The sequence below is a fragment of the Euleptes europaea genome, chromosome 13, assembly GCF_029931775.1.
Source record: "Euleptes europaea isolate rEulEur1 chromosome 13, rEulEur1.hap1, whole genome shotgun sequence".
Taxonomy (NCBI): Eukaryota; Metazoa; Chordata; class Lepidosauria; order Squamata; family Sphaerodactylidae; genus Euleptes; species Euleptes europaea.
In genome coordinates, this window is record NC_079324.1 from 14,490,120 (window position 1) to 14,517,940 (window position 27,821).

A 27,821-nucleotide genomic window follows, 5' to 3' on the forward strand; every position below is an offset into this window, starting at 1 on the left:
GACTCTATGACATTGAAGTCCCTCCCCTCCCCAAACCCTGCCCTCCTTAGGCTCCGCCTCGAACCCTCTCGCCAGTGGCGAAGAGGGACCTGGCAACCCTAACTTTACTGTTTCAGCATGGATTGGTCCCTCTCAACCCGCCACCCACCTATGTGTCCAGGATGGCTGGTGGCACCTGGCAACAACTAGGGTTGCCAACCTCCAAGTGGTGGTAGCTGGAGATCTCCCGCTATTACAACTGATCTCCAGGCAACAGAGATCAGTTCCCCTGGAGAACATGGCCACTTTGGCCATTGGACTCTATGGCATTGAAGACCCTCCTCTCTCCAAACCTCAGGCTCTACCCTAGGGTTGCCAGGTCCCTCTTTGCCACTGTTGGGTTGTTTGGGGGGGGGGGGCGGAGCCTGAGGAGTCCAATTGCCAAAGCAGCCATTTTCTCCAGGTGAACTAATCTCTATTGGCTGGAGATCTGTGGAAATAGCAGGAGACCTCCAGCTAGTACCTGGAGGTTGACAACCCTACTCCACCCAAAAATCTGGCAACCCTAGCAACAACTGCGCCATCAAGGTCAGACACGCTACGCATGCGCAGAATTCCTAGGACTTCCTATGCAGTAATCTTCCTGACAAGGATGGTGTGTTTGTTTGCCTGTGTGTTTGGGGCTATGGTTTACGGTAGCTTAACACCCATTTTTCAGCCTTGCAGTTAAGCAAGATGCAGGCTGTTTTTTTTTTGCCAACAGTAGCCATTTACTGTTTCCATCAAAAAGACGGGGGACCACTGGAGGGGCCTGGATAGAAAAGGAAATAGAAAAGTGTGGTGTGATTTGTGTATGTGGTCTCTTTCTCCCAGGGTTCCCCTGTTGAGGGAAATAAATGCTTAACCTTGGAAATGTCAGATTACTGGTGCGCTGCTGGCTGATGAGGGGGTTTCGAAGCACCCAGAAAATCCCTAATTTTCCCCCCTGACGTTCTGATCGGTCCCAAAAGCTAAGGTCACTATCAACGGCAAGAGTCCAGTAGCACCTTAAAGACTAACAAAATTTATATTTATATCTTTGTTAATTTTTTTAGTAAATGTTGATAACACAAAACAAAACAGTAATAAAAAATACAATAAAAGAAAAAAACAAAATACAAAAAAGTATCTTTATATACTAATTATTACTTTCAAATTTACCAAACCATTAAATCCAAAAAGATATCTTTGTTAAAGGGGTATTTGTTAGTCTTGAAGGTGCTACTGGACCCTTGCTCTTTTCTACTACTGCAGGCAAGACTGGGAATTACCATCAACGGCGGCTTTCCAGAGAGGGCCGGAAACGGAAACTGGCTCTCTAGCCTTCGCCTAACTGTATGATCCCAGAATGTTTCGTTTTTTTAAAAAACAAAAAAAATTGCCGGAACCGGAAGCGTCGCTATGGTTACCATCGGAACGGCGACCGCCCACCCCGTTGGACGTCGAGCGGCGATGACCTCATGACGCTCCCTCCCTCCCTCCCTCCGCTACGTGTGGGGATGAGATCACCGCTCTGCCCCTGGAGGCGTCGCGCGGCCGCTGCAGGGCGGAAGTGACGCAGTCGGCGGCCGGGCGGCTCGAGGGTGGTTGTCCTGCTCCTGCCGCGTCTCCGCTCCCGTCAGGTCGGCCCGGCGGCTGCCTGCCCCTCCCCCCCTTCTTCCTTCCTCCCCTCAGCCGCCGCCCCTTCCTCCCTCCCGCCCTCCTTCCTCCCCTTCCAGCCCTGCCATGTCGGTGCCGGGAGGAGCCGGCGGCGAGTTCGGCAACCCGCTGCGCAAGTTCAAGTTGGTCTTCCTCGGGGAGCAAAGCGGTGAGGGCCGGGCGGGGCCGGAGGAAGGGTCTTGGGCGGGCGGGGGGGGGTCCTGAAGCGAGGAAGCGGCAGGGAAGGAGGGCCCAAGCGACCCCCCCCAAAGACGGTCATCCCCCCCGGCCTTATGAGGGCTACTCCTTGCACTGCCCCATAGGGGAGGAGGTTGTTCTTTTTACCGATAAGACCTAGGATAAGGCCTTTAGGGGAAGGGGCCGTGTGGCCCAGTTTGTAGAGCATCTGCTTGGCGTGCAGAAGGTCCCAGGATCAATCCCCGGCATCTCCAGTTAAAGGGACTAGGCAAATAGGTGATGTGAAAGACCTTGGCCTGGGACCCCGGTGAGCTGCTGCCAGTCGGAGTAGACAATACTGACTTGATGGACCCAGGGTCTGGTTCAGTGTAAGGCAGCTTCGTGTGTTTTAAGGGTGTGGCTCAGTGGTAGAGCATCTGCTTGGCATGCAGAAGGTCCCAGGTTCAATCCCCGGTGTCTCCAATTAAAGGGACTAGGTAAGTAGGTTTTGGGAAAGACCTCAGCCTGAGACCCTGGAGAGCCGCTGCCGGTCTGAGTAGACAATACTGACTTGAATGGTCCAAGGGTCCGGTTCAGTATAAGGCAGCTTCATGTGTTTATGTGACTTCCGGATCTGCTGGGGAGGGGCTGTGGCTCAGTGGTAGGGTATCTGCTCCCTCCTCCCCTCTCCAAAGAAGGGCCGTGTCTCGGTATAGGCCATCAGCTTTGCATTCACGTGAACACGTGAAACTGCCTTATACAGAATCAGACTATTGGTCCATCAAAGTCAGTATCATCTACTCAGACAGGCAGTGGCTCTCCAGGGTCTCTCATGTAGAAGGTCTGAGGTCCCACAAGCACCCTCCACAAGCAGCAGCATTTCACAGGCTGTAAAGGCAGTGGGGGAAAGGGAAGAACGTTCCAAAACACTGATGGAAAACTTAGCAAGGATCCAACCCGTAACTGCCTCATATTAGAGAGAGATGAATGCACATGAGGGTACCTTGCAGTGATCCACCAATAAGTCCACTATTGGCAGCGGCTTTCAGGTCTTTCACATCAGCGTCTCCCTGATCATGGGGGTGGGGGTGGGTGGCCCTGAGGAGCCTACAAACTAAAGTTGACAGTGAGGAAAGTGAGTGTAGATTAATGTAAAATCTGGCAAGGATAGAAGAGACAATCCACTAATGGGGGAGACGTTTGGAGTCTGGAGGAGGCTCTTGGAAGAAGATAGAGAGGTGTTAGTGTTTCTGAGATTGTTGAACACAGACATGAAGCTGCCTTTTACCGAATCAGTGGCAGTGGCTCTCCAGGGGTCTCAGGCTGAGGTCTTTCACATCAGCTACTGTCTGGACCTTTTAAGTGGAGATGCCGGGGTTTGAACCTGAGACCTTCTGCACGCCAAGCTGATGCTCTACTGCTGAGCCACAGCCCACCCCCAACTCCCAAATAAAACTCTTATAAAATGGTACCTGTTCTCTTTGAACACCAGAATTTGTTAGAGTTCTGGGTCTCAGAGGAGCCCATTGATGGAAAAATTGTTTCAGAAATTAAAGCTCCTCCTAATACTAATTACATAAAATATTACTAATTCATAAATCTTACATGCAAGGATAAAAGATGGCCAGGTAGCTTGTTTGGGACTTGGATTTAGATGCTTTCAGTGAGAGAATTTTCACACTTACCATAGTTGCTCCTCTGCAGGGTTAGTGACAAGGTCTGTGCACATTGAAGGTTGGAAGAAAGATGCACTGAACTCAGTCAAGCTTAAAGCAAGCATGGGATTTACCTGTGCAGTGTGCCAGATGCCAAACAGCCCCTCCCAACCAAACCAAATGTTGTACTTTAAAGGAATTTCAGATATTTTTAAACACTTGTTTATACAAATGTCTTGGAACATTCCTTTTCTACTGCCAGATACTTTCCTAGATAGGATTCTTAACATTAAATTATATTAATTGGAGTGAAATGGGAAATGGGCGATGATTGATCTCAGGCAGAGTTTAGTACTTGTGGTTCTTTACACTGAAATGGCCTTTTTAATTGCAATGGACATACTGGACCATCTCGGCCCAGGAAACCTAATAATAATAATAACGGAATTAGGAATGTAGCTTATAATGTCTTCCTCTGTTTTGCATACTTGCACATGCAGCCACTGGAACATTCCTTTTATTTTGCATGCTTACAAAATTATTTTCACTTCTGGATGGAAGAAATCGGAATGTAGAAAGACATTGCCATTATTTCAGCAGGCATAATTGTCATGTAAGAGTCCCTTCAAATACTATGAAGGAAAAGTTCAGCTGATGTAAATAGGACCATTCTTTGTACTGATCTTAAGAGTGCAGTTGTAACAGCACATGCGTTTGTGTGTGGAGCTGGCCCTCATCCATGTTGACTAAACAAATATTTTCAAATGGCATGCATGGATCCTGCTTGCACAGCCTCACAAGACGTGATTTCTCCCTGTTTGTCTGTCTAGAATTTGGGTTGCCACAATTTGTATCTACTCCATATTGTGGGAATCTTTATATTCTGTTTATTTTTATCCCCTTATCTGTTGCCCATGCAGTCTCTTAGTCAAAAATTCATCACAATTTTTAAAATATATATATATATATATATATATCTTGCATACAGTTTCTAGAGAAGCAGATCCAAAATCTTACTGGTTCATATTGGGTAAATGAGTGGTGTAAGAAGTAGGTGGCCATTTTAGATCTGCTACCACTTCACATGTGAAGAGTAACCTTTCCTCCTCTCTTTTCTGTAGTTGGAAAGACCTCCCTGATCACCAGGTTTATGTACGACAGTTTTGACAACACTTACCAGGTAAGTAGGAATGTTGTGAACCCTAAAATACCTAAAATTCATTATTTTGGAGCAGAGGAAAAGGTGATTGAGTGTCAGGATTTGGTTGCCCTTTGTTCACAGCCATACTTCAGTTTGTTTACAGTTTGTGGCTGTTAAAATATGAATATTTTATATACTCATTTGGTGCCACTGGTTAGATGGGAGTAGGCTTTAAAATATGGGATGCTTTCTAAGAGGTTTCTGGGCTTGCATCCACCAAGGTGGTCAGATGTTGCTGTGGTAAAAATCACCAAATTGTTAGAAAAGCTGTTCAAGTTTTCCCATTGTTAACAAAGACAAAACAGAAGCAGGCTCTTCACAAACCATTTATGAAAATGTATAGTGCTGAGAGAATCAGTATTAGCAACCAGCTTCCTTAGATGTAGATCTCATCCATGGCTTTTATTCTGAATCTTGCAACAATAACGGTAATTGAGAAGATTTGTGAAGATTTTGTGTGAACGCTGAATGTGTCCTTTGTGTAAATTGCCTTACATAAAGTTTGAAGTGATAGTGGTAATTCTCCGTCTATAGGAATTGTTGCAATTTTCTCTTCAAGAATGGGATTTGAGTCTCTATTTTTCCTGTTTTTTGCCTTGCCTGTGTGTGTGTGTGTCTGTGTCTTCTGCCAGTTAAGCAATGGCCAGTCTTAATTGTAATATGTTGAACATGGGGCTTCCCTTAAAGACAACTTTGGTAGCTTCAGGTGGTGCAAAATGTGGCTACTCACTTGCTGATTTGGTGCTGGACATTGCAATTTTATCTAGCCTGGGGGTCCCCAACCTTTTTGATCCTGCAGGCACATTTGGAATTCTGACACATCATGGTGGGCAACAAAATGGCTGCCACAGGAGGAGGAGCCAGCCACAAAATGACTGTCACAGGTTAACTTCAGTAACATAGTGTAGATCCTTGTGCTGTGGTGGTAGGTGCTGCCAAAGCAACATTTTTTAAAATCCGCACAGCCAATCAGAAGCCTTGCTGAGCAAAAGGCCTACCTGGCCCCACGCACTTCCTAAAAACACGTAGTGGGCACCGTGTTGGGGACCCCTGATCTAGCCAGTCTTAGAGCAGCTGTGCTACTTACCAGTTCACTTCCGGTTTGACTTCATGCTGTTGGTTCTAATGCTTAAAGTCTTTTGTGACAGAGAGCCCATTTAACTGAAAGAGACTTCTCTCTATCCAAGCTTATGTGCCACTTCATATGGTGCAAGGAGACATTCTTGTTGTTGTTGTTGTTTTATTTTTATTAGAAAAAAACCAATGACAATAACAACTAAAAAAAGCAGAATTACTGACAGTCTTCGTAATTTAAAATACCGTATTTTTCGCTCCGTAAGACGCACTTTTTTCCTCAAAAGTGAGGGAAAATGTCCGTGCGTCTTATGGAGCGAATGCCAGCTGGGCGTGTGCGTGTCGGGATGGCGCGAGCCAGCATTCCCCGCCCCGACGGCCAGCTGGGAGGCGGGCGGGGCCGCACAGAGCGAGCTGGCGCATGCACCCAGCCGGCTCTGTGCGGCCTCGCCTGCCTCCCAGCTGGTTGTCTGGGTGGGGAACGCTGGTTCGCGCCGACCCACATGCGCCCAGCCGGCAGTCGCTCCATAAAACAAGTTTTTAGAGGAGGAGAACAAGATTTTTTTCTTGTTTTCCTCCTCTAAAAACTAGGTGCGTCTTATGGAAAGTGCGTCCTATGGAGCGAAAAATACGGTACTATATATACACACACACACATAATAAAATAAGATCAAGTCTCCCATGCTACAGCTTATTTCTATGTCTTCATATTCATCATTACGCACCTGAGCGCGACGTATTCCTCTTTCCCGCCCTTATTTATGAAATTCTCTATTTTACTTATTGTATGTGACCATACCGCACCGAATCTTATTGTGTATCTGTTTTTCTGTTATGCTGTTAGCTTAATTAAAACATATTTCTTTAACTTTAACCAGCCATTCCTCTATCTTTGGAGTTGATTTTTGTTTCCAGTGACTGGCAAAGGTCGTTCTAGCCACAGTTATCATATGTAACACCATACAAAGTTGATCTTTAGCTAGACTAGGTACCAAATTTAACAAGAATATCTTGGGTTTACATGGAATATCAGCCTCCATTCCAACTGTTAGACATTTCACTATTTCAGACCAAAATGATATAGCTCTCTCACATTTCCACCACATGTGTATAAAATCTGCTTGTTTTCTATCACAGTACCAACAGCTGTCGTTTTCTGATTTATGGATTTTACTTAGTCTAAGTGGGGTTATATACCACATATAGCAAGGAGACATTCTTATTGTTCTCTCCTTTCACTCCGTAATGCCACTAGGGGCTTGCAACAATAGTCACATCCACTGTTTGGAACCCAGGATTGATCTCCAAGGAGATAAGGAGAAATCGGAATATTATATATTTAAATAAAACCAGTTCCTATCCCAGAAGAGATTGTAGAAAGCCTAGCTTCCTTATGTCATCTTGTAGGAGGCCTCAATTATTTCTTTTCAGGTTTCCATTTAGGTGCATCAGTGGTGTTTTAATTATGGAGTTGGTTGTCTGGAGTAATCACTTTTTAAAAACTTTTATTCTGGATTATTGATTTATTTTACATCTGGATGAATTTATATTTTTGTTGTGCTGGTTCTTTGACTGAGTGCTGGAAAAGATGGCTTATAAATATCTTCAATTAGAAGTTTAAATTCTACATCTGGTGCTTCTTAGGAAGGCCTGCCTCATTTCCAAATCACTGACTTGACAATGAGTAATTAATCTCTTAAATACTTGACATCATCCACTGATGCCTACTTTCTAATGAAGGATGCTCTTAAGAACACAGGCAGGAGGCACCGGTCATTCAGAATCCTATCTAGCTTGAAAACCACCGTTTGTGGGCAGAAGTGCAATGCCTTCCCCACCCCCACACCATGATGGTGTGTCCAGTTCCCCTGACATTTGTTAACTTTCAAGTGGGTGTGATGTGCTAATATCCAGCTAACATCTCTAGAGTCCAAATGTTACAGAATTTTGACTGAAGGCATGCAAACTTTATCAAACCATTCTCTTCCTTTGTCTTGGGGGACATTGCATGTTTGTTTCCCTTTATGTAGTTCATTAAATCTGTGCAGTTAATATTTGCAGTTAAAGCACTTAAAATACTTGGACGGATGCCTCTTAAATCGAAGTGCACCACAGTGCATAGTTACTTAGGATTCCTTTCTTGTTTTTTCAGGCCACTATTGGAATTGATTTTCTCTCAAAGACGATGTATCTAGAAGACCGCACGGTGAGTGGGAATATCTATATGCATAATTTGGCAGGGATGTAATCTCCACAAGTCAATGGTGTGTGTATTTGATTCAGTGTTCAGCATTGTCCTTTAAACTCATGGCAGTCCATGTCAACCATAGTCTTTAGCAAGGAGCAGCCCAGTGGTGCATTTAAAATGCACTGGGATATAGAAGAAGAAGAGTTGGTTTTTATATGCTGACTTTCTCTGCCTTTTAAGGAGAATCAAGCCAACTTGCAATCTCCTTCCCTTCCTCTCCCCACAACAGACACCTTGTGAGGTAGGTGGGGTTGTGAGAGTTCGGAGAGAACTGTGACTAACCCAAGGTCACCAGCTGACTTCATGTGGAGGAGTGGGGAATCAAACCCAGTTCTCCAGATTTGAGTCCACTGCTCCTAACCACTACACCACGCTGGTGTGTGCAAAAATAAAAATCCCACCATGTGGTTTGTATGGCCTGGTCTTGATGATATACAGCTCGCTACGTTCCTGGCTGGTGATGTGATGTTTGGCAAGAATGTTTGCCCTGATTGTTACAACCAGAGATATGTATTGCACTCAGAACTCCTTTGCCAACAGATACTAACATAACAGCCTCTTTCCCTGAAGCATAATGCAAGCATTCTAATTGACACAGGCTGAAAAGATCATGTGAAAGTATTAGTGGATTTTTGAGGATTGCTGAAGTGGCAAGCAAACAAGTCAATATGGCAGGTCACCTGTCTAAATGAACAAATATTTCACATGGAAATAGAAAGCTCCCTGTGGTGAGTGTATTGCATAGATTAGACCTATATTCCTAAGCATTATTGTCCTTGTCCACAATGAGTAGTATTGTGCTTTTTTTAAAGTTGAAAGAGGAGAATCCATATGATAGCAATCTGCAGTCCTTATCTCATTTGTGCCACAGCTACAAGGTCAAAGTTTAGACTACAGAGAGATTTGTCCTAAGTCTGATCTTTATAGCTATGCCAGGAGCCAAACGTGGATTGCTTAGGTGTGACCCCAACACTGACTGCAATGCCATCATTCTCTTTACTGTACAATATAACCACAATGTGTTTGTGTTGTCTAGCACCTAGGCTGTGCCTCTTGTATTGTTTTGCCTTTGGCTGCCGGAGTTAAGACAAGGCTGTCATCTACTAAATCTGAACCTTGCCGTTCACCTTCATTAGCTCCTGAAATGTCTTGACAGTAGCCATAATGAAATACAGCTCAACGAATGGCATCAGTTGTTGTCATTGAAGCAGTCTGCAGAGCTCTGTGGCTGACAGAGTTGAGATCCCTTTGCCTGAGCTGCAGAGAGGTAATTCTGCAAAGGACTGATGCACTGGAAATGGAGAAGTGATAGAGTGGCTATGGCTCAGTGGTAGAGCATCTGCTTGGCATGCAGAAGGTCCCAGATTTGATCCACAGCATCTCCACTCAAAAGGACCAGGTAGTAGTTGATGTTGAAAGACCTCAACCTGGGATCCTGGAGTGCCAGTGCCCATCTGAGTAGGTAGTGCTGACGTTGATGCACCAAGGGTCTGATTCAGTATAAGATGGCTTCAGAGTGTTCATGTAATAATGGAAGGCACCTTTGCCTTCGTTGTAAACCTGCAGTTCTAGCCCTGGCAACCTGGTTGTTTCAGCTACTGCTGCTGTACTTTTCATTCTCTCCCAGTCTTAACAGTATGGTGAAATTGGTTCTTGTAGGTTATCTGGGCTGTGTGACCGTGGTCTTGGTATTTTCTTTCCTGACGTTTCGCCAGCAGCTGTGGCAGGCATCTTCAGAGGAGTAACACTGAAGGACAGTGTCTCTCAGTGTCCAGTGTGTAGGAAGAGTAATATATAGTCAGAAAGGGGTTGGGTTTGAGCTGAATCATTGCCCTGCAAAAAGTATCAAAGGTAATGTGCTAATCATTGTCCTGTAAGAATCAAGATAATGTGCTAATGAGGGTGTGGTATGTTAATATGGAACCATTGTATCCTGAAGTGATCTGTTAATGTGTGAAATCCAAAGCTAATCTGCATGGCTATTGTGGACTGTAGTCTTTGTTAGTCTGGAGGTTTTCAGGACAGGAAGCCAAGCCTTATTCATTCTTAAACTCTCTTCTTTTCTGTTAAAGTTGTACTGATGTTTATGAATTTCAATGGCTTCTCTGTGCAATCTGACAAAATAGTTGGTAGCACTGTCCAGTCTTTCAGTGTCTTGGAATAAGACCCTGTGTCCTGTTTGTGTCAGTCCATGTTCAGCCACTGCTGATTTCTCAGGTTGGCCAAGTCTGCAGTATCTTTCATATTCTTTTATCCTTGTTTGTATGCTTCGTTTTGTGGTCCCGATGTAAACTTGTCCACAACTGCAAGGTATACGATATACTTCTGCAGAGGTGAGGGGGTCTCTTTTGTCTTTTGCTGATCGTAGCATCTGTTGTATTTTCTTGGTGGGTTTAAACACTGTTTGTAGGTTATGTTTTTTTCAAAAGTTTCTCCATCCTATCAGTGACTCCTATTCCAGAAATGAAATCAGAAGGGCCATTAAACCAAACAAAAATCAAAAAACTCAGGAAAAACAGTCTCCCATAGGAAAGGTATTCTTGCCATTTATTAAAGGAGTCACTGATAGGATGGAGAAACACTGTCCTTCAGTGTTACTCCTCTGAAGATGCCTGCCACAGCTGCTGGCGAAACGTCAGGAAAGAAAATACCAAGACCACGGTCACACAGCCTGGATAACCTACAAGAACCAATGAACTCTGACCGTGAAAGCCTTCGACAATAGTGTGGTGAAGCCCTTATTATGTCAGGATTGAGGGAGGCTAAATTATAGTGAAAAAAAATTCTTTCAGGCTGGAATCCTGATCAGCCAGGCTCTGAGCTCCTAGTCAGCCAGTAAATTTTTTAACTGCCCTGACCTGGATGGCCCAGGCTAGCCCAGTCTTGTCAGATTTCAGAAGCTAAGCAGGGTTGGCCCTGGTTAGTACTTGGATGGGAGGCCACAAGGTAAGTCCAGGGCTCTATGCAGAGGCAGGCAGTGGCAAACTACCTATGCCCATTTCTTGCCTTGAAAAACCTACAGGGTTGCCATAAGTTGGCTGTGACTCGACAGCACTTTCAAGCACCAAGATGGCAATATTTGCTTTATCTGCTGACAGTCCCAGAATCCAGACAGAAGTAACCTCTTCCCTCCCTAGTAGGAACAGAGCGTGTAGTAAGTGGAGCAAGCAGTAGAATGCTAGGAAAAAATAGCATCAAGGGCTGAGCCTCCGGGCTCCTTGTTGTCTAGATCTGTTGTATGCAGTTGTTCCTACTGTAGGTAAAACTTGTTGATTTAAAAGGTTGATTAACTCTGATGATCAAGATGCATGTAAAGAGAACCAATGACTGATTTGCCCTGTTAAAGGGGAACCGTTGGAGGAGGAGACAAGGTACATTTTGGCAAACCTTTTTTTTGATTTGCACTGCATTTTTGTTTCATTTAACTTTTTTCCTTTGACACTTGCATTGTTTTGCCTAGAGTTTGCATCTTTTTTATTTCGCGTTTTTGTTTTGTTTTTTGTTTTCATTTTGTTTTCCATCTTCCTGCTCTTTCTTTCCTTCCCTCTACGCTACTTCTCCCTCCCTCCTTCCCCCACACTTTCTGTTTTCCCAGATCAGGCTGCAGCTGTGGGATACAGCCGGCCAGGAGAGATTCCGCAGCCTCATTCCCAGCTACATCCGGGACTCTGCTGCGGCTGTCATTGTCTTTGATGTTACAAGTAGGTATGGGGGCTTAGGCTCTGCGAGGGCCTTGCTCTTAAAGGAGGAGAGGATCTGTGCCTGTCACTTTCACTAAGGAAACAGATGGAGTTTAGTAGAACCTGTCGCTGCTAGGGGAGGGCACCTAATCTTTATTTGAGGGTTTTAGTATTTACCTTTAAATACTAAAACCCTCAAATAAAGATTAGTGTGAAGCATCGGGTCATTACTGACCCATGGGGTGACGTCACATCCAGACGTTTACTAGGCAGACTATGTTTACAGGGTGGTTTGCCATTGCCTTCCCCAGTCGTCTACACTTTACCCCCAGCAGCAAGCTGGGTGCTCATTTTACTGACCTCAGAAGGATGGAAGGCTGAGTCAACCTTGAGCCGGCTACTTGAAACCGACTTCCATCAGGATTGAACTCAGGTTGTGAGCAGAGCTTTTGATTGCAGTACTGTAGCTTACCACTCTGTGCCACGGGGATCTATCTTAGCAGTATTTACAGGTACGTAATTATGCTTATAATACAGAAGAGAGTCCTTGGGAACTGTAAATTCTCATTACAAAACAGTATGCACCTGTTTTGATCAATCCTGTTCATCGCTCTTCATTGACTGCAGGTTTGATAGCTTGGCAGAATTATCCTGCTTCCCATGCAGCATATAGATTTCTTTGTAGAGGTATATGCAGCAGCCTCTTGAATTCTTGTATTCATGTGTATCAAAAAGTCAGATTTCACACCCTGCAGTTGAATTAATTTGGGAATAAGTGTCCTCAATGTTTGTTTGTTTGTTTTTTGCTTTGGTGTAAATCTGGTTGCCCAACTTTTTTGGCCTTCACTTTTTTCCCAAAGATAATTCTGTAGGTGTTAAAATGTGTGCAGTAGCAACTCTGTATCACATTTTTACATAGGGTTAGGGTTGTACCTCCCCCAGTTCTCTCCATGCGACTATCCTTTGCGGTAAGTTAACGGTGACTGGCCTAGGCCACCCACTGAAATTCTCGGCCAGTGGGAATTTGAATCCAGGTCTCCTCGGTTCTTGTCCAACATTCACCACTATCCTGCGCTAGCATTAATACCAAACCTTTGGCTGGCTTGTGAGAGTATTATTTGTTCCCTCTTTAATCCTCCAAAGATCTTGTGCAGGCATTTTTGAAAGTTTTTTCTTCTTTCCTGAATGATTGATATATTGGCAATGTTGGGCTAACCATGAGTAACTAGAGAGCTAACATACATAAGGTGGACATAGGTATTAAATAGATCTTGATATGGTAGAGGGAGAACTGTGGTTTAATACTTCACATAGGAAGACCTAATGAGTTGTGTATGAGAAGAACAGACCATAATATACGATGGTTTCCCAGTTTGTGCCCTTCTAGAATCTCATCCAGAGCTGACAACCCCAAATTAAAAAATATAATGTTTTGAAAATAATCCACGTTTTATGTGTGGAGTTTTTCTTGTAGAGTCAGTCTCCTGTCCTCTGGAGGAGGTTGTTGATTTGATTCATAATGCCTTTGTTTTCTGTGTTGCCGACGGGCCAGGCGGGGTTCTTTTTCAGAAACCTTCTAGTGCAAATTGGTTAGAATTTGATTAATTGTGTTTGACTTCCACTTCAATGAAATTAAAAGTTTGGAGTTTTCCTAGTAATTAAAAGTAGCTGAGCAGAAATATTTGATCAGGGAAATAGATAACGTAAAGTACAATTTAAGTGTCTTAGTATGAGGGGCAAGTATTGCTGCTATCAATAGTTCAGTTATTTTCATTCCTGCTTCGCTTCCTCTTTGGCTGTCTTCTGTTTCAACCATGCTGCTTTCCTACCTCTTAGCTCCACTCCCTTCCTTCCCAGTTCAAACTCTGTTAGCTTTAGATGAGAAGCCAGCAATAAAGGAAAGGACCAGATCACCTTTCTCATGCTTTAAAAATTTGCACATTTTCCCAAAGCTTCCTTGATGATGTGGTAGATGGTAATGACAGTGGTATATCCTTTGGGTTTGTCTGAGTGGAAGTGTGCTACATTTGAGCAGCATGTGGCAAGAGAACAAGACTCTTCCTTGCTTCTTTGAACTGTGCATGCCATCTTGAGTAGCTGGTGAACAATCTGTCCGGGAAAACATCGTAAATAGCTGTGTCAATCCATACACAATCCAAAAGCAAGAGCAAAATCTGTAATACCTTTTATTAGGACCAACCAGATTGGGAAAAACAGTGTGCAAACCTCTGTAGACCTGCTTAGTCTGGTGTGGTTTGGGACACGGTTGGTGAAATAACACTTCGCCCCAGCTATCTGTGTAAAAATTTACAGCTCTGCAAGGTGGATGTTAAATTTCGATAGTCAAGAACTGATTTTTTCTTCTTCCAAATTCCAGTTTGTGAAGAGCAAGATGTCAAGTCATACATTAACAGAAGACGAAGAGTTGGTTTTTATACCCCACTTTTTGTCTTTTAAGAAGTCTCAAAGCAGCTTACAATCCCCACCCCCAAGCAGGCACCTTGTGAGGTAGGGGCTGAGACATTTCTGAGAGAACTGTGACTGGCCCAAAGTCACCCAGCAGGCTTTGAGTGGAGGAGTGGGGAAACAAACTCGGTTCTCCAGTTTAGAGTCCACCGCTCTTAACCACTACATCACATTGGCTCTCAATAGAGGTAGCCCAGAAAAAAAACAGACTTGTTCCTTGCTAGGCTCTAGCTGTTAATTTTCCACTAGATAGCAGGGAAGTGGGCTGTATAGAGAATCTCTCATTTGTGAGAAAGGGAACACAGTCACACCTGGGATGAGGTCAGAGTGGAGGAGACCAACAAAATGGTGGAGAAAGGTAAAGACAAAGTCCAAACCAACAATCTGGAAATTTAGGCCTACCTATTTAATTACCATCTTGGGGGCTAGGCTTTAGATGAAGGGGAAATGGTTGCATTTGAATGCTCAGTTTTTCTCCTTTTGTTCAGATGTTTTTAGTTAACTGTGCTTTTCCTTTGACTGACTGCTTACAAAGTGTTTTTTTTTTCTATATCTGAAATTGGTGTTATGGTGGTCTCAGCACCCACACAGTCTGAGCTTATGCTTACCAAAGGGAGGCACACAGGGGTATGCTTAGCTTTGAATAATTCCTTAGCTTTGAGATAGCCAGGGCTTTTCCCTCCCCAAGGTTCTCCTCCCACCAAGGATCTTGGGGAGGACAAATGTCATGAATGCTTACTCCTCCTGACACCCTAGATTGATAGAGTTGGAAGGGACCACCAGGGTCATCTAGTCCAACCCCTGCACAATGCAGGAAATTCACAACTACCTCCCACACCCCCAGTGACCCTACTTCATGCCCAAAAGATGGCCAAGATGCCCTCCCTCTCATGATCTGCTTAAGGTCATAGAATCAGCGTGGCTGACAGATGGCCATCTAACCTCTTAAAAACCTCCAGGGAAGGAGAGCTTACCACCTCCAGGGGAAGCCTGTTCCACTGAGGAACTGCTCTGTTAGAAAGTCCTTCCTAATGTCTAGACGGAAACTCTTTTGGTTTAATTTCAACCCATTGGTTCTGGTCCGACCTTCTGGAGCAACAGAAAGCAACTCGACACCATCCTCTATATGACAGCCCTTCAAGTACTTGAAGATGGTTATCATATCACTTCTCAGTCTTCTCCTCTTCAGGCTAAACATACCCAGCTCCTTCAACCTTTCCTCATAGGACTTGGTCTCATAGGAGACTTGGTTCTCATAGGAAAACTGCTGTCACTCAGAGGAGACATTTATAGTTCACCTTTCTCACTGAGACTCAAGGGAGATTATGCAGTGTAATACAATGCAATCAACAATATAGGGCATCAACAAACAATGCAATAGGGTTTGGATTGTGGAAAACTAAAACAAGCAGATCTGAAACAAAGCATAAGCATTTAAACATGACATGTTGAACAATACAGAAACCACATAGTAGGAGAATACTTACAGCAACTGACAGTCCACAGTCCCTGTTCCTTTACCAAAGAATGTTTCTGTACCATTTCATGACAGTACAGCCGTATTAGGTAAAGGTAGTCCCCTATGCAAGCACCGGGTCATTACTGACCCATGGGGTGACGTCACATCCAGACGTTTACTAGGCAGACTGTTTACAGGGTGGTTTGCCATTGCCTTCCCCAGCCGCCTACACTTTACCCCCAGCAAGCTGGGTACTCATTTTACCCACCTCGGAAGGATGGAAGGCTGAGTCAGCCTTGAGCCGGCTACCTGAAACCGACTTCCGACAGCCTTATTACCTGTGTAAAAAAGCCTTCCTGAATAATTCAGTTTTGCATAATTTGTGGTAAGCCATGAGAGTTCCTTGAGTTCGAGAGCACTGCTCTAAACGTTGCATATTAGCTTCATTACACTGGATACTGTTGATGTAGAATATTCCTATTCTCTCTTATGAATGGTGCTCAGGTATCCAATGAATACAGCTTGTGCTTCCCGGGGCGGAGCGTCACCTCTGTACACCTTCTGAAAATCTGTTTGGTGTCATACTTAATGGAGGGACAAGCCTCTGAGTGAGACTCTTTAAGTCAGACGCATGCTATTTTTGCAGAAGAACAGCCGCAATATTCTTTCCCAAAACTTCCATTGAGGAACATACTATAGAAGAGTTTAGAAGAACACAGCCTTACAGGCAATCATCTTTACCTGCTCAGATTGGTGACCGCAGGACACTTACCATTGTCTTCTAGAATGCAAAGATTGAAGTCAGGTGCCCTGGACAAACTAGCTGTATTGATGCCATTGTCTGGGTTGATAGCCTTTAGGGAGATGGAGGCTCTGTGGTAGCAAAAACACACCATGGACAGATCTCATAGTTCTGTTACACTGCTGGTGGTTCTTCCCCCACCTCGTGGGAGCAGCTTTTCCATTTTTTGAACCTCTTGCAACACAAAGTGCCACCATTAGCAGAGTGGATCTACAGGCTCCAGCTCCATGCTGTGGGGTGTTTTTTTCTCCTCCCCACTGTATTGTCTGCTTGACCTGACTGTATTGTTCAGAGTTCCGCTCCACAAGGCTCATCTTTACAGGGCTATAAAATCCTTTCTAATGGCCTTCTCTCTAAAGGATAGTTTTCTCTCTTTTCTGTCTTTGTCTTTCTGTACCTCCCTGGACTGGTACCAGCAGGTCCGACTTCAGCTTTGGGACACAGCGGGCCAGGAGCGATTCCGTAGCCTCATTCCCAGCTACATCCGTGACTCGACTATTGCAGTGGTAGTCTATGACATTACAAGTGAGTGATTTGTTTTGGGTATGGAGACAGCGGGTTAGCGCACAGAACTCAGTTTCATTCGACTAAAACCACTCGGCCTTGCTCTATATCGTGCTGGCAGACATTAAGGTCCTTGAGGTATACAAGTGCCCATTTTTTACAAAATGGTTTATTTGATCGACTGCTTGATGGTATGCCAATAAAGGTATTGAAATTTGAATTTATAAAAGGTAGTTCTATTCTGTCAGAAGTTTTTTTTTTTACTTTACAGATCTGAATTCCTTCCAGCAAACCTCCAAATGGATTGATGATGTGCGAACAGAGAGAGGGAGTGATGTCATAATCATGCTGGTGGGAAACAAGACTGACCTTGCAGACAAAAGGTAATTTGGGGAAGTGGAAAGCAGGTGGTTGTTTTTTTTCTCTAACATGGGCAGGAAAGCTTGCTGGCCAGCTTTCTGAAGGCTCGGTGCGAGAGGGCTCTGTTCTGGTCCTCTTCTGCAGTGAAACGGGTGGGTCACAATACAATCGAAAAGACCCATCAGCAGTTTGGTATGAGTATTGCTACCAGGAATGCCCCCCTCCCATAAGAACATAAGAAAGGCCCTGCTGGATCAGACCAAGGCCCATCAAGTCCAGCAGTCTGTTCCCACAGTGGCCAACCAGGTGCCTCTAGGAAGCCACAAACAAGATGACTGCAGCAGCACCATCCTGCCTGTGTTCCACAGCACCTAATATAATTATTTACTCCCAATGAGTAATTAAGAAGATTCTGTAGGAACAACTGACCCTCATTGTTAGGCTGATATTCCTAGAGAGGTGGTTGTGGCCTCTTCTCCAAAGGCAGCAGCATGCTCTAAGGATCATAAGCTTGCTTGCTTTTTCTCCTCCTGCCTCCCAATTTCTCATGCAGTTTTTTTATTGGTAAGCAGGGCTCTCCTTGAATAGTTAGGGAGCTAATGTGTCTACATGGAACAAATCTCAAAAATAAGCTCTTGATCTGCAGGGGAAGCCCTGACCTTTCAGTCTGCCTTGTACCATTCCTAGACAGTCAAATCTATACGGCTTGAATGTCCATTTTCTCAGCTGCTTGTCTCCATATGCACGACATGGACCTCTTTCTGAAGATGGTTGACAGACCCAGCTCTTCTTAAAAAAATGATAGTAACTATTACCTGAAATGTAAATAGAACTACAAGCTGTAGTGCCTCACTGAAAAGTTATCTGAAGTATGACACAGTAGGCCAGAAAATCTGACTTGTGGAAGGGATGGCTTTGCGTAATTTGGAGGAATGCCTTCAGCTGCTGCAGCACACCAGGAAAGGAGCAGGTAGGCCTGTGCCTCTCTTATGCAGCTGCTATCCTCCGTTGGAGGCAGTTCTTGAAACCAAAGGCAGAAATAACTGCATTGTGCTAGTGCCATGTTACAGAGGTAATCAGAAAGTTCCAGAGGGTGTCAAAAGGGACTTGTTCTGTTAACAGCTTATGTGTGTCTTGAGTTCAAATTTGACTGAAACCTTTTGCCTTACCAAAATTCACAGCACAGGTGACTCATCTGTTTTCCCAAATAAAGTCTACTGTGAGATCAGTTTTTACTCTCCCCTAACAAATGGGAATGCCCTGACCTGGATGGCCCAGCCTAGCCTGATCTCGTCAGATCTCAGAAGCTAAGCAAGGTCAGCCCTGGTTAGTATTTGGATGGGAGACCACCAAGGAATACCAGTGTTGCTATACAGAGGAAGGCACTGGCAAACCACCTCTTTTCGTGTCTTGCCTTGAAAACCCCATCAGGGATCGCCATAAGTTGGCTGCGACTTGGCGGCAGTTTACACACACAACAAATGGGAATACTGTCTCCCTTAGCAACACTACTTCATCTTTAGCATGGATCTGTTTGCTCCACGTGCAACTGAAAGCTTGAGAAGAGTATTCAGCTTTGTGGATTTGTTTAAGAAAACGCTTCTGGGGGTCAAAACCTGTGGTTTTAATTGGCTATAGCTGTAGGAGGCTTTCCTCTAAGTATAAACACTGATATATTTACAGTAACTTAGTCTCCTCAGTTTGTATTGTGAGGTGGTCCCTTGCACCTGAGGTAATGGCGGTTTATGAAGGCTTGGAGAACTGGGAGTAACAGTGATGGACTCTGGTCCCCAAGGTCTAGTGCCTTGTTACCTTCTCTCCCATTTGCATCTATCTCTTCAGGCAAATTACTACAGAAGAAGGTGAACAAAGAGCCAAAGAACTGAGTGTGATGTTCATCGAGACTAGTGCAAAGACTGGATACAATGTGAAACAGGTAATCTGGTGCTGTATCCAAAGGGTGAACTTTACATTTTCCCTGGCTTATCCAATTAGAACTCTTAAGGTCTTGTTAAAAAAAACCCAACAAACAGGCTACAGTAAGAATTTCATTTGAAAAAGGGGATTATAGTGATATTGTGAGCATGGGCACACCCTCATGGAAAGCCTGCAGTATGGGGACTCAGATCAGACTAGGCAGTGTGCACAGTTCCATCCTTCCCCAGGTAGCTATGAATGAGAGGCAGCCTGTGCAACATGGATTTATTTCGACAATCACAGAGTAACTTCCCGGTGTTCCTTCCACCAGCATGGTGTAGTAGTTAAGAGAGCCAGCGTGGTAAAGAGCAGCAGGCTCTAATCTGGAGGACTGGGTTTGATTCCCCGCTTCTCCACATGAAGCCAACTAGGTAGCTTTGGGCCAGTCACCGTTCTCTCAGAACTCTCTCAGCCGTATCAATTTCACAAGGTATCTGTTGTTGGGGGGAGGGAAGGTGATTGTAAGCCTTTGAGACTCCTTTCAGTAGAAAAAAGCGGGGTATAAAAAGAACTCTTCTTCTACCACACCTGGACAGCAGACACAGTAGGGCCTGCTGGTGCTGTTACCTTGCCATGCTCCCCTCCTGGGCCTCCCGGTTCTTTTTCGAGGAAGCAGTTGACTTCACCCTTCCCTTTGCTGACTCTCTCCAGCTCATGCCCTTGGCCTCGCCGGTCTCAGCTCTCTCTTCCAGTAGACGGGTCGGCCAACTACGGCGCTTCGCCTAGTGACCTGTGTCTGCTGCCCATGAGCGTCAGACTCTCTAGGAGCCAGCCATGCCCCTGGGGCCCTCCCCAGACACTCCTCAGCCTAAGCGCTAGTCCCTCTTCCCAGTAGCTACAGTTGCAGCCAACCAGCGTTGCTCAAATGAATGGGTGTTCAGCCACACCTGACCTACGGGCTGGCTTTCTGGAGAAGCTTTTACTGCCGTTCCTTCTGTGATCTGGCCCCAGTTGTGTGCATACCCACCCCAAGGGCCCTCTCAGTAGGCCATGGGCCAAGCCTCTCTGGCCACATGTAAACTTTGTAAATGAGAACAAGAGTTCCTTGTTTCTAGCACTGCCGATAATGGATAGAGGCTTTGAACATACCTTTCCATTGGCCTTCATGTTTGGTACAGGGTTTGATACAGTTCTGCTTTTATTTAAAAGATGTTTTACTCTTACAGCTACATAGATACCATTAAATATGTAGGTAATTCCTGCTGGAAATCATACCACTTAAAATCCTACCCTTCAAGGAAGGTGCTCAGGGCCTCATGCACAGTTCTTGCTTCCTCTATTATACCTTCACAACAACCCTGTGAAGTTGGTTAGGCCAAATGACCAGAAGTCGCCTACAAGTGTCATCCTAAGCAGAATTATACCCTTTTGAATCCATTGAAGTCAATGGTCTTAGAAGGGTATAACTCTTCTTAGGATAGCGCTGCTAGTGAATTTCATGTCAAGTGTGGATTTGAGCCTGGGTTTTCACAATCTTAGAGCCAAACTAGTTGTTGGCTTTTTTAAAGATTTGGTTCCAGGGTGAGACACAACCCAAGTTCTCTGTGTAGAACTTGGTTATTGTAGTCCTGCCCAGCTCTGGCAGATCCTTTCCAGCAGGGGGCACTTGTGCACCCTCCCACAGGCCTCAGACTGAAAAGGAGGTTTCCTTCACCTCTCTTTATCCTTCTCTTTCAAACTCAGGAGCAACAGCCAGCGTATCCCCCATGTTAACCTCACAGCAACCCTGTGAGGTGGGCTATACTGAGTGCAATGATCCCAAAGTCACCCAGGAAACTTCCATGGCATACTGGGATTCAAACTTGGGTCTCCTAGGTCCTAGTCTTGCACTCTAACCACTACACCTCGCTGGCAATAAAGCAGATATGTTTCTTCAAAATTCCCATTTCCTTGAAAGGTAGCACTTGGCATGGCTCACTGTTGTTTGTGGCTTGCAGTTCTGCTTAATTTGGGGGAAAGTAAATGAACCTTCTGTGTTTTAGAAATCTGCATTTGTCACCCATGTTAGAAGTATGTTCTGACTAGGGTTGTGCATATCGATAAACCCGAACCTAAAATAAACCCGAAATTAGCCATTTTGGTAAATTTTGGGTTTAGGGCTTACCGAATGCAAAAACCTTGGAATAAAGCTGAAGCCGAATAGACAATTCCCAAAAAAGCTGAATAGATATTTGGCTTTTTGGGTTTGGCTATTCGCCTTTGCTCAGCGGCATGGTTCTGTGCTTTCTCCCCTTTTTATTTTTTTTACTGGTTTTGTTAGGGCCCCATAGTTTGAGGTAGGGGTTGTGTAATCGGAGCCAACTTAGTCTGACCAACTGACAACTAGCTGATCTGCACTTTAAAGACGGGGCTCACCCAGGCCGGAGAACACTAGTTTCCGTGAGCTGCTCATGGCCCTTCTGAAGAAGACTCCCTCACCCGCATGGATGAGCAATCTCCTTAACATGAGCTGTCTTGGTCAAGACTTCGGCTGGCTCCGATATCATTTCCCCGCACCATGACCATCTGTTGGAATCCGATTTTTCATGACCACAATAAAGGACTGCTCTCAGGATGTCATTTGCCACCAAAAGAAATGTTTTCTGTGCCTTATTTCTCTTGCACTTAAGCCGGTTTTCTCCGTTTGGAAGCTCATTTGCATGAACATCATGCAAAGCGACCCAGAAACGAAGGCGCAGCACAGACTTTGAGGCGCCAGCCTGGAATCACCTCTTTCCGCCAGTCCTCGGCAACGCTGAACTTTGGAACCTGATGGACAGCCTGGCTTGCAATTTAAATGCCTGGAGGATGGGGGCAACCCCTTTGCAGGCCCTTAAAATTGGACCCCCTGTCCCAAAGTTCACCAAACTTTGGTGACAGTCGAAGGAGAATCCCTTGCAGCCACACTGCAAATTTGGGGACTCTGCCTCCCAAATTCCCCCCAGGAGCTTTGCAAATAATCCCCATTGACTGTAATGGGCCTGAATTTTTTGGGAAACCCAAAAATAAGCCGAATACCCATATTTACCATTATGGGTATTCGGCTTATTTCGGGTTTACCGGAAAAATCAAGCCAAAAAACCCCCAAACCCGAAATTTACCGAAATTTTTTTTTTTGCACAACCCTAGTCCTGACTCTTCCCTCAACGACAGAGTGCCAAACTTCCCAGAGGTTCATATCTGAATTTTTGAATCTTTCTTGCTTGGTATAGCTTTGCCAGGGTTGCTGTGAAAAGGAAGGCAATGGCAAACCACCTCTGTTAGTCTCTTGCCTCGTCCACAACTTGACAGCACTTTACATACATACACACACACACATAGCTTTCGTTCCCTCTCATAAATGTGTGTGTTTGGACTTGACCAGTTTAGAATGATTATACTCCAAAACGTGTATTAAACTCCAAAACATGGAATGAATTAATTTATCTTTCCAGACAGAGCTATTAATAAAAGACCAGGCGCTGCTTTAATTCCTGATTTAGCTGTTCTTTTTGCAAGTTACTTCAGCATTGACGTCTGTGCATTCATTGTTTGTATGTGTTAACCTGTTTTTCATGTATATTCTTGAGTTGACAAACACCCTCTCCCCCCCCCGCCCGGTTCTGATCTCACTTCCTTTTCGTGTTGCCTTTCAGCTTTTCCGCCGTGTGGCAGCTGCCCTACCAGGGATGGACAACACTCCCGAGAAAAGCAAAGACGACAGTATCCTTACCTCACGCCTTGATAAATTTTCTTCAGGTTTAGGAGCCAGGCTTATTTTTTTTTAGCCTTCAGGGTTTATGTTTTAATGACCATGCTTTCTAATTATTGCTACCACAAAACCTGTTCCTAAACTCCTCATAGTTGCTTGTCATTTTTTCAAGGCTATAACAAGTGTAGCCGCGTATAAACATGGGGTATTCTGCTTTTCATCACAACCAAAAGCTAGCCTCTAACCTAGGGGTCCCCAACGTGGTGCCTGTAGATGCCATGACACCCGCTGACATCTTTTGTGGTGCCTGTCAAGTGTTTTTAGGAAGTGGATGGGGCCAGGCAGGGCTTTTGACCAGCAAGGCTTCTGATTGACTGTTGGAGATTTGATTGGCTGTCCAGATTTTTTAAAATGTTGCTTTGGCAGCAGCTGCTACCACAGCACAAGGATCTGCACTGTGTTACTGAAGTTAAGCTGTGGCAATCATTTTGTGGCTGGCTCCACCTCCTGCAGCAGCCATTTTGTGGCAGCCATTTTGTTGCTGCACCCGCCATGTTGTGTCAAAATTCCAAATGTGCCTGCAGGCTCAAACAAGTTGGGGACCCCTAAAGGAGCTTTATACTTCAACTGAGAATCACCAGGAGGCGCTTACAATAAATGACTGATGAAAATACTAGGTGCTACAATAGAAAAGAGCAAGAGTCCATTAGCATATACCCAGCCAGAAATTTTGTTAGTCTTCAAGGTGCTACTGGGCTCTTGCTCTTTTCTACTGCTACAGACAAACATGACTACCCATTGTGATGGAGGCGCTACAATGAAATGTTCAGACACCATGTCGTCCTGGCACCTGGAATTTGTCAAGTCCTGTCTTACCCTGCGTCCTGTATGGCAGGTTTACCTGTAGCCTTTTTACCGAGAGTTGTCCACCTGCCCTTAAAGTTTAGAACCTGAGTCTGTGCCTTATCTACCACTTTGCAAAGCTCGGAGAGCCAGCGTGGTATAGTGGTTAAGAGCAGTGGTTTGGAGCAGTGGATTCTGATCTGAAGAACCGGGTTCGATTCCCCACATGAGCGGCGGATGCTAATCTGGTGAACTGGGTTGGTTTCCCCACTGCTCCACATGAAGCCAGCTGGGGGACCTTGGGCTAGTCACAGTTCTATTAAGCGCTCTCTCAAACCCCACCTATCTCACAGGGTGTCTGTTGTGGGAGGGGAAGGAGATTGTAAGCCAGTTTAATTCTGCCTTAAGTGGTAGAGAAAGTCGGCATATAAAAACCAACTCTTCTTCGGGCAGGAATTTGTTTGAAGACATGCCGCTACCAACTCTTAGAGAACACTTGAGCTGTTTAGTCCATTAACTATTGTGGGTTAGAGGTTTACAGTCTTGGGGAGTGAGTCAGGGAGTCCGTAGTTCAAACCTCTTCTGTGCCATCAACTCACTACGTGGCTTTAGCCAAGCCACTGTTTGCATGGCAATTAGGATTAACACACTCCTGCCTCGTAGGGTGATTGTAAAGATTATAGTAATATCCATGAAATGCTTTAGACTTCTTATTACCATTCCAGCCTTGAGGACAAGCTGCCTGGGCTGGATTCTACAAACTGCCAGTGCAGGGAGTTTGCTGGGTTGGATGTTCCCTGCCTCCCTCTGGCCACCACTTGGGATCCCTGAAAAGATAATGCTGAGCATTGGGAGAGCCCCCCCCCCCCCCGTGAAAGAATGTCACACAAATATGCGGCTAGGTTGACGAGAGGGAATGGGAGAGAAACTCCCCTCTCCTCCCTTCTGTGCTTTCTACCTCTGCAAGAACTTCACAGTTGGTGGTGTGGAATCCATCCCATAGTTTTTTCCGGTTCAGACACAGCTTTTGTAGATCTAGCCTCTCCGATTTGGCATGCGTTTAGTTAAGTTCTGGATGAGCGCTGAAAAGCATTGCAGAGTAATGCCGGACCCTCCAAGCGAGTGAGTCTTTCCCATGTGACTTCAGACTAAGCTAAAATCCCTGACACGTTAGTCTTCTTTGTACAAGGAGGCTTTTTAATTAGGGCTGCAGTATGAAGGAAATACAGCCCAGGAAAAGCTCAGTCACTTGATTCTGCTGACTGTATGATTCCTTTACCTCGTGCTTTCTGTCCCTTTCCTGGAGGCTGTGGGTTAGAACAGCAGGAAAACAGGACAGACTGCTTCCGCTAGAGACCTAAATGTGGCAACAGGGTTGGTTGTTTTTTTTTAAGGTTACTCAAATCATCATAGTATTGCTATGAGCCATGCCTCATGCAGCAAGAGGTAGACGCTGAACATCTTGCTTTGTTAGATACTCCAAATGCCAGGATTACATCTTAGATCTCTGAGGCATAATTTCTGGCGAGCTGACAACTCCTTTCACTTGGTGGAAGGTTGGGTTATGAAGGCCAGCCCTCCCTCCTCACTCCACGGGAAGGGCTGTGTCTGGGTAGATCAAATGAGAGATTATTGCCTTTGTGTGCATTTGTAATTAGCTGTAACTGGGGTGGTGATGTCTTGAGACCCAGGTTTTAGTGTGCTTAGAACTTGTAGAAGAAGAAAAAGAGTTGGTTTTTATATGCTGACTTTCTCTACCTTTTTTAAGGAGAATCAAACTGGCTTACACTCTCCTTCCCTTTCCCTCCCCACAACAGGCACCTTGTGAGGAAGGTGGGGTGGAGAGAGCTCTAAGAGAGCTGTGACTAGCCCAAGGTCACCCAGCTGGCTTCATGTGTAGGAGTGGGGAAACCAACTCAGTTCACCAGATTAGCATCCACCGCTCATGTGGAGGAGTGGGGACTCGAACCCGGTTCTCCAGATTAGAGTCCACCGCTCTTAGGCACTATACCACGCTGGCTGTCAAAAGAGTTATGCCAGCAACCAAATGATAAGGAAGGCCAAAGATAAGAACGTTCTGTAGTTGCCTAATAGATTGTTCCCAACTCATTTGATTCATGTTTATCAGAGGAGTTTATTCAGGAGTTAACTAGGCCACTCACTACGTCTCCTCCTGATCAGAATGAAAAGAGGAGCCACCACTCTGAGCAACTCTAGCGCTTGAGTCTGATCAGAAGGAAGTGCGGTGTGTTGCCAGGGAGATTTGCAGGGAACTATTGACAGAGGCGCCACTGCACTGTTTGGGCTTTCCTTTTCCACCCACGTAGCAAATAGCTTTGCAAGAGGGCAGTTTTGAGGGTGGGCTGGTAAGCATTGCCCTGACCTGGATGGCCCAGGCTAGCCTGATCGTGTCAGATCTCAGAAGCTAAGCACCGTATTTCGACATGAGTAAGGGATGGTCATGTTGGCCTCATTCACTGACTGGATCCCCTAACCCAGACAATAAGTAAAAGGCTGGTTTAACCCCTTTTGTTCCTAGTAGGGACAGTGCATGTAATGTGGAGCCTCTGAACATTTCTTGCCTTGAAAACCCTACAGGGTTAGCACAAGTCAGCTGTGACTTGACAGCACTTTCCTCTACCACCAGGATTGGTCAAGGTGCCATTTTTGTCTATATGGCCTCTCCATCCTACACCCTGCCTGAATGAAATAGTTTGTTACTTCTGCATCGCCTTCTAGTTCTTCGAACAGGCTTTCTGGCTTGCATGTATCAAGCTGTTTCTAGTCATGTGGAGGATGGGGGGAAAAGAAACTTACAGAGTAGCAGGGATGTTTGGGTTGAGGGCTGATCCACCCGATGCCTTCTCCTGACACCTCTCTTGTAATTTGCGAAGCTTCCCTTTCGACCTGCTTTTCTCATTCTGCGCAGCAGTGCAGTGTGGCGCTTTGTGTGGTCCCCTTCGGCACATTCTCAGTGCACTGGTTGCTTTCCTTAACCCGTCGTCTCCAGTGATCGACATCAAACTAGAGAAGCCTCCCGAGCAGCCCGTAACAGAGAGCGGGTGCTCCTGCTAAAGGACCCGCAGCCCTGGCGACCCTTTCCTGATTGGCTGGCCCTGCCGAAGAGCATCTCTTTTTCATTGACTAGAGAAACCACTTTCTGAGGGCTGCCAACCCCGGCCTAGTGTGCGATTGAGCCCCCCTTGTTCTGTGGACAGCTCAGGCTGCCCCCCTCCTACTGCATGGTGTGAGCCTCAAGTGTGTCCTGTCCCTTGTTGGTTGTTGCACTTTGGTGCCATGGCACCCCTTTTCTCAGTTTCCTACCTTGGGCGTGCGCGCCTAGATGTGTTGTCCTATGAATGCAGAAGGGAGGAGCTTTTCCCAAGTTAGGAAAACACTGATAAGCCTACAGCAAAGGGAGGGAGCGGAGCTGGGGGGGGGCGGGAGGGTCCTACTTCATTGCTGCTTTCTGTTCATTCCCCCATCTAGAAGCTGCCCGCTTGGCGCAGCTGGTCTGTACAGCGTGGACGTACTCCTGGGCAGCAGGCTTCCTGCAGGGTGTCCTTACCACTTGTTCACTTCCCCTTTGGGGCTTATGTCTGTTCTTCACGGAGTATGGAAAGAAGCTCAGATTCTCTTATCCTGGCATTACAGATTTCCATTTTCAAGTGGCCCTAGACCTCCACAGAGTTGATGGCTGCCTTGAGTTGCAGGCTCTCTGCTCTTCTCCTGAAAGGGGGCTCAGTTAACTGTCAGATATGAATAGGCAGCAGAGACAAAGCTGGGCTGGCTGGAGTGGGGGAACCTTGTTCCTGCCTACTGACAGACGGGGGTGCGGAGGAGAGCAGTGTCTCAGCACTAGGAGTGTCTTCTCAAGTATATTTTTTGCACTTCCTATCTTTTCGATTTCTTTTGCTCCTTTCTCCTCCCGCCTCATTCCCCGCACTCAAAAAGATCTTTTTCTGGGAAAATCTAAGAGCTGCAGTTGTGATCGGGATTAATACCGGGACTGTTATTTTTGTATAATTTATCATTTATGTGGCAATTTT

At 45.4% G+C, this 27,821-nt stretch overlaps 1 protein-coding gene across 2 annotated transcripts; it reads left to right on the top strand.

Moving 5' to 3' along the window:
• Positions 1-1,706: 1,706 nt before the first annotated feature.
• On the top strand, positions 1,707-26,860 carry LOC130486130 (ras-related protein Rab-6B-like). 2 transcript variants are annotated; one of them, XM_056859334.1, is made up of 8 exons: positions 1,707-1,825; positions 4,610-4,668; positions 7,916-7,969; positions 11,607-11,712; positions 17,194-17,305; positions 19,125-19,218; positions 22,874-22,940; positions 26,783-26,860. In XM_056859334.1, the coding sequence occupies exons 1-8, from the start codon at positions 1,744-1,746 to the stop codon at positions 26,845-26,847; spliced, it is 639 nt and encodes a 212-aa protein (XP_056715312.1). In that variant the 5' UTR covers positions 1,707-1,743; the 3' UTR covers positions 26,848-26,860. The 2 variants fall into 2 exon arrangements, with proteins under 2 accessions (XP_056715312.1, XP_056715311.1); XM_056859333.1 differs by lacking the exon at positions 11,607-11,712 and adding an exon at positions 16,838-16,943.
• The last annotated feature ends 961 nt before the right edge of the window (positions 26,861-27,821 follow it).

What these genes read in the sequence shown, in the direction of transcription:
- LOC130486130 (XM_056859334.1), top strand. Translation starts at nt 1,744, where the DNA reads ATGTCGGTGCCGGGAGGAGCCGGCGGCGAGTTCGGCAACCCGCTGCGC. An exon ending in GTTTTGACAACACTTACCAG is followed by an intron (nt 4,669 to 7,915) that starts GTAAGTAGGAAT and finishes TTGTTTTTTCAG; the next exon opens with GCCACTATTGGAATTGATTT. An exon ending in ACTGACCTTGCAGACAAAAG is followed by an intron (nt 17,306 to 19,124) that starts GTAATTTGGGGA and finishes CTATCTCTTCAG; the next exon opens with GCAAATTACTACAGAAGAAG.